At 39.5% G+C, this 9,598-nt stretch overlaps 1 protein-coding gene across 1 annotated transcript in view; it reads left to right on the forward strand.

Moving 5' to 3' along the window:
- LOC134184256 (von Willebrand factor A domain-containing protein 3A-like) overlaps positions 1-9,598 on the forward strand; it is a 17,785-nt gene extending 8,187 nt beyond the window's left edge. Inside the window, exons 16-39 of the mRNA XM_062651899.1 lie at positions 2,106-2,212; positions 2,272-2,349; positions 2,685-2,779; positions 2,846-2,965; positions 4,389-4,463; positions 4,521-4,615; positions 4,676-4,725; positions 4,788-4,995; positions 6,016-6,086; positions 6,169-6,213; positions 6,284-6,385; positions 6,572-6,632; positions 6,694-6,765; positions 6,836-6,933; positions 7,364-7,482; positions 7,540-7,573; positions 7,931-8,184; positions 8,251-8,395; positions 8,541-8,597; positions 8,667-8,761; positions 8,824-8,871; positions 8,930-8,978; positions 9,041-9,141; positions 9,413-9,598. Of these exons, the coding sequence (XP_062507883.1) occupies positions 2,106-2,212; positions 2,272-2,349; positions 2,685-2,779; positions 2,846-2,965; positions 4,389-4,463; positions 4,521-4,615; positions 4,676-4,725; positions 4,788-4,995; positions 6,016-6,086; positions 6,169-6,213; positions 6,284-6,385; positions 6,572-6,632; positions 6,694-6,765; positions 6,836-6,933; positions 7,364-7,482; positions 7,540-7,573; positions 7,931-8,184; positions 8,251-8,395; positions 8,541-8,597; positions 8,667-8,761; positions 8,824-8,871; positions 8,930-8,978; positions 9,041-9,141; positions 9,413-9,452 (2,219 nt within the window). The 3' untranslated portion in view covers positions 9,453-9,598. The remainder of the gene's footprint in view (positions 1-2,105; positions 2,213-2,271; positions 2,350-2,684; positions 2,780-2,845; positions 2,966-4,388; positions 4,464-4,520; positions 4,616-4,675; positions 4,726-4,787; positions 4,996-6,015; positions 6,087-6,168; positions 6,214-6,283; positions 6,386-6,571; positions 6,633-6,693; positions 6,766-6,835; positions 6,934-7,363; positions 7,483-7,539; positions 7,574-7,930; positions 8,185-8,250; positions 8,396-8,540; positions 8,598-8,666; positions 8,762-8,823; positions 8,872-8,929; positions 8,979-9,040; positions 9,142-9,412) is intronic.

Below are 9,598 nucleotides of genomic sequence, written 5' to 3' on the forward strand. Positions count from 1 at the left end.
TTGCCTAACACAGGTGGGTAGTCCTCATCAAACAGAACCAAGAAACAGATACGCACAAACTGATGGAAGACCAGACATTGCATTCTACAACATTGATTCTGTTGTCACCTATGAATGTGATGTTTCTTTGGCTCACCCTTGGAGAAAAGACATAGTGAACGGAGCTGCAAAGGCATGCAGACATGCAGCAACAAAACAGGAATTAGAAAAAGGTTACAAATATTCAAAGGAGATCTTGCCAGATGGATCTAGCCCTGAAATTGTTCCGCTAGTTTTTTAGCATTTTGGCACATGGGGATCACAAGAGGAAAACTTACTGCATGAACTGGGAAGAAAGGCAGGGCTCATTGAAGGAAGACGAGTAGATGCAGAATGTATGTCATATTGGCGATGACGTTTTTCTGTGACTCTCCAAGAATGCAATAGTAAAGTTGTCCTGAGAAAGTGTCTAAGTTGTCAACAAACAGTCTCTATGATCTAATTATAAGCTAAAACAAAGGTATGCATAACTATTCTACTAAACTGAAACCACAACTCATAAAGTGCCCCGAGGTACAATGTAGTCTGTCTGTCTATCTGTCTGTCTGTCTGTCTGTCTGTCTGTCTGTCTGTCTGTCTGACACTGGAAGATAAACGGAGAGCAAAGACGGAAACGATCTGATCCGCGGAAACTTGACGTGGTAGATATGTAGACAAATGTGAAGGAGAGAGACACAACACTGCGAAGAGAACAATAGTTGATGGTAAAGATATATAATGAGCAACGTTTCAGTAAAAACCTTCTTCTGGCTCAACGTATGGCTAAGATGTTTAAAATTTCAAACAATAGGTGTTAATATTGATATCAATGATGTTGATATCAAAACCAGCTATTTACTAAAGTATGTCTGATTTTATATTTAATCCATATGGGTCAAAGGTCGCCAGTTTCCTGATCCATTTGAACAGATTTGCAAAATGGCAAACTACACACAGATCTCTACACGAAACAAACAGACAGACTGTCACCAATATCTACATAATACAAGCTGCCATCCTCAACACAACAAATGTGCCATTCCTTTCAGCCAAGCTCTTCGATACCGTAGAATCTGTTCAGAAGATACGAATTTTTCAAAACATTGTCATGAACTGCAGAAGAATCTTATCAGAAGGGGATACCCTAAGGAGAACATCTTGAGGGATATACGAAAGGCTACAGAAGTATCAAGAGAAAAGAGTCTATCACCATCGGCAAGACACTCCAACAACAACTCAAGGATACCACTTGTGGTCACTTACCACCCATTTCTTCCTCACCTGTCAACTATTCTAAAGGACCATCATCACTTACTCAAACGATCAACCACACTTCAAAAGATCTTCCCGTCATTTCCTAGAGTATCATACAGAAGACCAAAGAACTTACGGTACATTTTGGTACACTCGGACGGACGTAAACAAACGAACTGTCACACCAGGCAACACCAAATGTCAATCTCAGGGATGTAAGACCTGCTCAATAATAACAACATCTGATACAGTCACAAGCAACACAACAAAGGAGACCTACAAAATCAAAGGCTCGTACAACTGTAAAACAAGCAACGTGATATACTTGATACAGTGTACGAAGTGTGGCATGCAATATGTCGGAGAGACGGGACAGTGCCTCCATCAACGACTGGAAGGCAAACCGGTAGGACGACATTTCAACAAACCACAGCACTCTGTAGAGGATATGAAAGTCACCATCATTTACTATCTGGGATTGAAAGACGACCTATCCCGCAAGTGCAGAGAATCCGAATGGATCAGGAGACTGGTGACCTTCGACCCATATGGATTAAATATAGAATCAGACATACTTTAGTAAATAGCTGGTTTTGATATCAACATCATCAATATCAATATTAACACCTATTGTTTGAAAATTTTAAACATCTTAGCCATACGTTGAGCCAGAAGACGGTTTTTACTGAAACGTTGCTTATTATATATCTTTACCATCAACTATTGTTCTCTTCATGGTGTGGTGTCTCTCTCCTTCACATTTGTCTGTCTGTCTGTCTGTCTGATTTGCTGTTCTATCATTTTATGATTTTTATACTAATGTTCTACACTAGGTTTGGGTCTCACACTCTACCAGGTCTTGGCACCAAATTCTTTTTCACAAAAGGATGGCTATTGTGCAATCATCAACAAGAAAGTCTCGGCTCACATTTATGATGATGTAACGTGATGTAACTTGTCCGTAGAGTGGAAATACTGATGAGTCATTGTTGGTTGCAGCACATGGCTCAGATAGCATGGCATGATGGCAGCATCAAATATGTGCATGTTGATCCTGCACAGCTGGAAGATTATCAAGTCAGTTTGCAGAATTTGGCTGATGTGGAGTTGTTTGTTGTTGTTGATGTGTGTGTGTGTGTGTGTGTGTGTGTGTGTGTGTGTGTGTGTGTGTGTGTGTTGTTTGTGTGTGTGTGTTTGTGTGTGTGTGTGTGTATTTGTGTGTGTGTGTGTGTGTTTGTTTGTGTGTGTGTGTGTTTGTTTGTGTGTGTGTGTTTGTGTGTGTTTGTGTTTGTGTGTGTTTGTGTGTGTGCTTGTGTGTGTGTGTGTGTGTGTGTGTGTGTGTGTGTGTGTGTGTGTGTGTGTGTGTGTGTGTGTGTGTGTGTGTACATGCATACATGCTTGTGTTTCTGTAGCGTCAACTAGATGGTTGTGTAGAAATATACAGAAAAAGGATAGATTGGCTCTGCAATGGCAGTCGGAGAGTGTTTGGTGCGATTACAGAGAAGAGGTTGGGTGGAACACAAAATTGGTTATAGGAACAATTTGGATGTGCTGTGCTGTATTGATGTTCTAGAGTTGCTGTCTTATTGGACATCTCTTTTGCTAATCTTGAACAATTGAGTCGTTTTCAGGAACACTTTCGTCTCTTGCTGGAGGAGCAACTGTTTATGGTGAAAGCATTCAACTTGATCTGGTGTGTAGAATTGTTATAATATAGTCTACAGTACACTAAAGCTTAACGTTTAGGCAGTTTCAACACACACACACACACACACACACACACACACACACACACACACACACACACACACACACACACACACACACACACACACACACCACGGTGGAGTGAGTGGTCGACACGACCAAACTCATTTATGGCTTTGCTTGTGTCTCCAAAAACCAATGCGTGCAGGAGACAAAACAAGTCACCATAAAAGAACCTGCGCAATAGAATGGATTATAGTGAAATGAGCGTGTGCAGAACTGATTCCACTCTCTCCTCCAGTACCTGCTATATGTTGACAGGTGTAAGACTACAACATGCCAAACAACATGTATGGACAGTAAGCTGACCAGAAAACTAAAACTCCAAATTAGTAGACTGCTCTTTAGAGCCAAAGTGACCACAGCTGCTTACAGATACTGTGCTGAATTGCTATGAATCAAATCAGACTTTGTAGCAACAGCCTGTTTATGGCGGCTGCACTCGCCATGCCCAGTGTTGTCATAGAGAATCTGTGACATTTTATGGAGATAATACGACCACCTGTTATCCCATCACTCTCTGATAACACTGCCACCAGATTGTCCATGACTGCTTATTCGTCAGGCAAGGCCTGCTTATTTCACAGCTAACCTTTATATCTAAGGGTTGTTCCACAATCCGCAACCTGTGGACGAGCTTGGTAGCAGATGGTGCTGCTCCTGGGAATAAACCCCATAGTCCAAGAGACACACACACCACACACACACACACACACACACACACACACACACACACACACACACACACACACACACACACACAAAAACAAACAAACAAACAAACACACAAAAACAAACAGACAGACACACAAACAAAAACAAACGAACACACTGACAGACTTGTCGAGTAAATCCACTTTAGCAGAGGTACACATCATGTATAAGGTCATTTAGAAGAATACATTGCATGGGATATGAATTCTTCACTCGTACCTGCATACTTGCAATGTCTATTATTTTTGAGCTTATAGTCTTGCTGGCATAAAGATTGAATATCAGGAACATTATCTACGTATTCATGAATTTCTTTATCAGACGTGAGAGACTCTCCCCATGATATACATTTTATCTGCTGCTGATGTGTCACTCACTTGTTTCTGAAAGAGTGGAAACCTCATCCACTGTAAACTGCTTGTATCTTAATTAAGTTAACTGTTTTGGCTCCAACAAAGGGTCAGCTGGTTTTTGGCCATCACTCTAACATGTAATTGAGTTTAGCTACTTAGTTTCATTTCATTGTGTTCTATGATTGACCAAGAGTGAGTAGTGGTTTGAGTGGTATTGAATTACACATGGTGATGACTTATGGCTTGGGACTTAACTTAACAGCTTTCTCTCTCTTGGCACAGTTTTGCAAGTGAATCTACAAAGTGGAAACCATCTCTAGTCGAAACCACAACAGAGAACCTTCAGGATGCTTGGAGGTAACTAACTAGTCAGTGTTTCTTGTCTGAAACCTAATCAAGTCGGCTGTTCTATAGATGGGTTATTGGATTGGACTTTGGTGGTTCATGTAACTTGTTGTCAGCATTTCGAATGGCTCTAGAATATGAACATGATCCTGAGTTGAATGATGGTAAGTTATTGTGGTAAAGTATTGATCCAAGTTGACCCCATTTTTGTTGCATATATACAGACCCTGATGCTATTTATGTGGTAGTTAGCAATCACCCAGATCAAGAGCAGGTGTCTTGCTGTTAGTTCTTCACTCCTGTTTCTATTTCTCATACTAAATTTTGTTATACAAGGTTGCTGTGCTGTCCTACATCGAGGAGTGTCTGGTCGGTCGTTCGTTGACACTTCATACAATATTCTATGATTCATCAACAGGTGATATTCGTTCACCAAGATCTACTACAACAAGACATTATGATAAACAGGAAATGAGTCATTATCTGTCATCTCTGGCACACTCGACTGATGGTCGATATCACACTTATTCAGATCTAGAGAGAGGTAAGTCACCATGTATTACAACTAACTGAAGCATTACAAGTCATTCATTCATTTCAGTATCTATGATTGTACATGTACATGTCTAAAGTAGTCATGGTCATGCAGCTGTTGTGTGGTGATGAGTCAGTCTAGACAAGTCTAGACTATTGTGGTCATTCTCAATGAGAGGCATTCTGAGAGAGATAATGCAGATGGCCTAGACTTGTCAAGTCCATATGTTATGACAATGGAACTAATATATAACTATTGAGTTAGCTCTTGTCATACAGTTTCAGCGCTTGCTATTAAAAACTAAAGCTCCACCAGCGACTGACAGCAGGAGCATTCATGCATCTCAAAGTCTGCTAATACACAAGAGTCTGCTAATACCGAAGACTCTGCTAATACATAAGACTCTGCTAATACATAAGAGCCTACTAATACATAAGACTCTGCTAATACATAAGACTCTGCTAATACGTATTACTGTATTGGCTTCACAGTTACACACCCAGCGTAGCTCTATTTGTTCAATTTGGTTTGAAAATATCGATCTTTTGTGGAAACTGGGCCATGCTGTAACCCGATTTCATGTGTGCATGGACATGGCAGTACTACAATGGTCTTCATGTAGACCATAGGGTAGTGAGTCATACATTTTTACTTTTGTTTGTTTTTTGTTTTTAAAGAAATAAATAGTATTGTGTAAAGTTTTTAATCACAGAAATCTATTTCACAGAAATGTTTATATGGTAGCAGTTTGCAATGATATACATTATGATTCAAACATATCATACTAAACTTTGTTGTCCATCTGTCTGTCTATCCTGTTTGTCCATGTATCTGTCTGTGCATCTGTCTATTTGTTGTCCGTTTGTTTGTCCATCTATCCGTCTGCCCATCTGTCCGTTTGCTGTCTGTCCATTGTCCATCTGTCTGTCTGTCTTTCTGTCCATTTGTTGTGGTTGTCTGCTTAAGTTTGACTTAACACTAACTCTGAACGTTAGTTGGTTCTACATCTGTTGTATTAATTAATTGCAGGCTGTGCAGAAGGCGATGATTTACAGGACATTCACGATGAGATCACAAACTTAGAGAACTATCATAATAAGGTCACGTGCTTTATTCATGATTCAATGAAGATTGAATGTTTTGTGGTGATTGGGAAATCTAAACCGTTTTGTATATACTCAGGCTTCTCTGCTGTTGACAAGAGCTGATCAGATATTTCAGAATCGTGTATGATTATGCCTTCTGATAACTAGCAAGTTGTCTAGGGCAAGTTGTGTAACATTGTGTCTTTCTATAGCTGATCACTAGAGAAAGTATGGCAACACCGATTACAGGAAATGTTCTGTCTAAACAGCCACCCAGAGAGCCAAGAGATACAGTGGCTTCCTTAGCCAGGAAGGTAAACCTAACATGAAGTATTGATGGCACACACACACACACACACACACACACACACACACACACACACACACACACACACACACACACACACACACACACACACTATGAGACTATTTTACAATAAATACTCTGGTTATTATCTGATTATGTGAGATTTTGTCATTGTTGTCGTATGTTTTGGCAGCGTTTTATACACACACAGTGCACAAAAGAATCAGATCTTGTGTCACCAAATTTGAAGCCAAGTAAGATTTAATGTCAGTAAGTGGCTCTACTTAGTATACTGGAGTTGTCGTCTGTCTTTAGATCAAACTAGATCTTCTCAACCGCGATATTTAATTCACTCACATTTCTACACTGGTTATGGCAATGCTAAAGGTTTGTTGTATATGTCAAGTGATGAAAACAGATATAACTAAATGTATTAAACTCTTTTGTTGGATTTCAGTTATGGCTTTGGACCAAGTTGTGTTACCAAAGCCTCCCTCGTTTAGTCTGAAAACAGTTAACATTCCAAAGGTAGAAGAGAGACTGTCCAGCAAACTGGTAAGGTTTGAGGAATACTAGCTGGTGCAGAGGCAGGACAGATTTGGCAGACAGACAGAAGGACAGACAGACAAACAGACAAACAGACAGGCAGAACTTTATTGTAATTATTGAACTTTATTCTTAGTTTGCTGTTGAGGTTATTGTAGTTATCATTGTTCAAAATATATGTATTAACAGACAGACAGATGGATGGATGGACAGACAGACAGACAGACAGACAGACAGACAGATGGACAGACAGACGGACGGACAGACAGACAGACAGATAAACGGACTGCTGTATGGGTGGATGGATGCACAGATGGTGACCACAAACAGGCAGATGAAACAGTATAAAGAAGACCTATAAGTGATAGATGAATAAACAATACTCGTAGTCAAAGCCAATGTTGTTGTCACTTTCTACATAACGTTTGCATTTTAACAGTGGTTGAAAAAGTATGGTTTATCAAAAGTTTACTTGAATCTAAATCATATTGTTCGTGGACTGGATTGTGGGCATCGCACAGAGCACATTGCAACAATTAATCGTGAAGCAGAAGCCTTGTCAGATGAATGTTAAGTTTATGATGAATTTAAGATGAATATGACTGTTGTATCTAGGCATTGCTGTCATCAACCAGTTGTTACAATCAAGGTAAATTACACACACACACACACACACACACACACACACACACACACACACACACACACACACACACACACACACACACACACACACACACACACACACACACACACACACACACACACACCACACGCATGCACACACACACACACACAACACACACAAACAAACACACACACACACGCGCGCGCGCACACACATTACAAAAAAATATCAACACTAACTCACAATCAATTGTACAGAGCCTGTATGACACTGGAAGTCAGTTGGCTTCTATTGATTGGATAACTGGAAATATGGCTTTGTTGTTGTTGATGTTGTTGTTGTTGTTGTTTTTTGATTTGCTGGTGTTGATATTGATAGGGTGTTGAGTGGCATTTGAAATTGAGATTAGGTGAGCTACTAGAGTATGAATCTAAACTGCAACGAGTCATAAAGAGATATGAGAAACGATTGGAGTGGTTGAGAAGCGGCAGTCGCGGTGTGTTTGGAACAATCCTTGAGGACAGGATTGTTTTCCTCCTAGACACATCGGGAACGATGGCTCCGTGTCTACATCAACTGAAATTAGGAGCAGCAGCATTGATTTGGGAGCAGGTGCATTGCAACAAAATCAAGTATTCTTCTGTGTTTTCATGGTTCATGGTTGGTGTGTATATGGTTACTATTGTTATTATTTTCAGGTTCAATGTTGTTCGTTTCTCATCAGAGGCAGTGACTTGGCATGAAAGTCTAGCTGAACCTACAGAGGCGGCTTGTCAGTCTGCTGTTGATTTTGTTTCAAGACTGACAGCAGAAGGGAGCACAGATTTATTGCAAGCTCTGGAGGTGTGGACAACATTTAATGTTCTCTTTAAGCTAACTAACTAGCTTGTTGATGGGGATATTAAAGTTATTATGAGTTTTTACCGAATGCACCAAACTACAGTTGTGGAGTATGATTATGTACTTACTGTGACTCGATCTCCTCTAGTTGTCCATGAAGATTCCAGGTGCAGCTGCTGTTTATCTTGTTATGAATGGCAAACCTGTATGATAACGGCTCTATTATTTATTTGGCAGCTAGCCTTGTTGCTACGTTTTTATTTTAATGTTTTAGGAAAGAAGCAGGGAGACATTACTGGAGGTCATGAATCGGTTGAATGCTGATCATCACATTCCTGTTCATACAGTGTCGTTTGACTGCTCTGATAGGTACTGTACCTACAAATTGAGCTGTTTTAATGGTATTTGTCAGGATGGTGATGTTTCATTAGTGTGACAAACAGATTGTTGAAAGAGCTGGCTCATCAGACATGTGGGAGGTTTGTAATGTTGGCAAATTTGTGTTTGACAGCATTGGATTGCTAACTCAATTTTCAGATTTCATAGATGTGTTGGAGGAAATTGGACAAGTTCATCTTGCCAGCAGGTAGTTATACTGTCATTGGACTTGTTACTTTGATTTGTGTACTAACTAGTTTGTCTTTGTAGGATGCTTGTGAAGTTCCTTCATTTGAAGGAGATGATCTTCAACATCTAGCTCGAGAGATCAATAAAGCAAAGCAGTTTTTAGCTCAATCAAGTTCATACAGGTCAGTAGTGCAAAGTTAATCTAGAAGTAAAGACTAACACGTTGCACCTGCTATTTTATGTTAAAAGTCAAAATAGTGGACAAGGTCTATTGTTAACTTCCCAGCACACTAACTCCACTTTCAATTAAAATAAGCTAAAACCATGATTTCTCTCTACGCTTTTGAATGTTGGTCATCTATTCTCTACTCGTGCTTCTCACAACTTTAGTTTATAATTAGATTTCAAATTTCTGTTGTGGTGGTTGTTTTATACTTTTTGTTGTCTGTGCAGAAAACTACTCTGTCAAGGTAAACAACAAGCTGTACAATAGTGGAAAGTTTCATTTACCAAAACGAGAAGCAAAATGGTAATAGTACTGTTTTATTTTATTTTAAATGAATAGAGACAGACTATGTCTAGAATAGTTACACATTAATTTTGTTTAAAATTTTAATGAGTATAAATCTATAGATATCA

The sequence above is a fragment of the Corticium candelabrum genome, chromosome 9, assembly GCF_963422355.1.
Source record: "Corticium candelabrum chromosome 9, ooCorCand1.1, whole genome shotgun sequence".
In the NCBI taxonomy this organism is placed as follows: Eukaryota; Metazoa; Porifera; class Homoscleromorpha; order Homosclerophorida; family Plakinidae; genus Corticium; species Corticium candelabrum.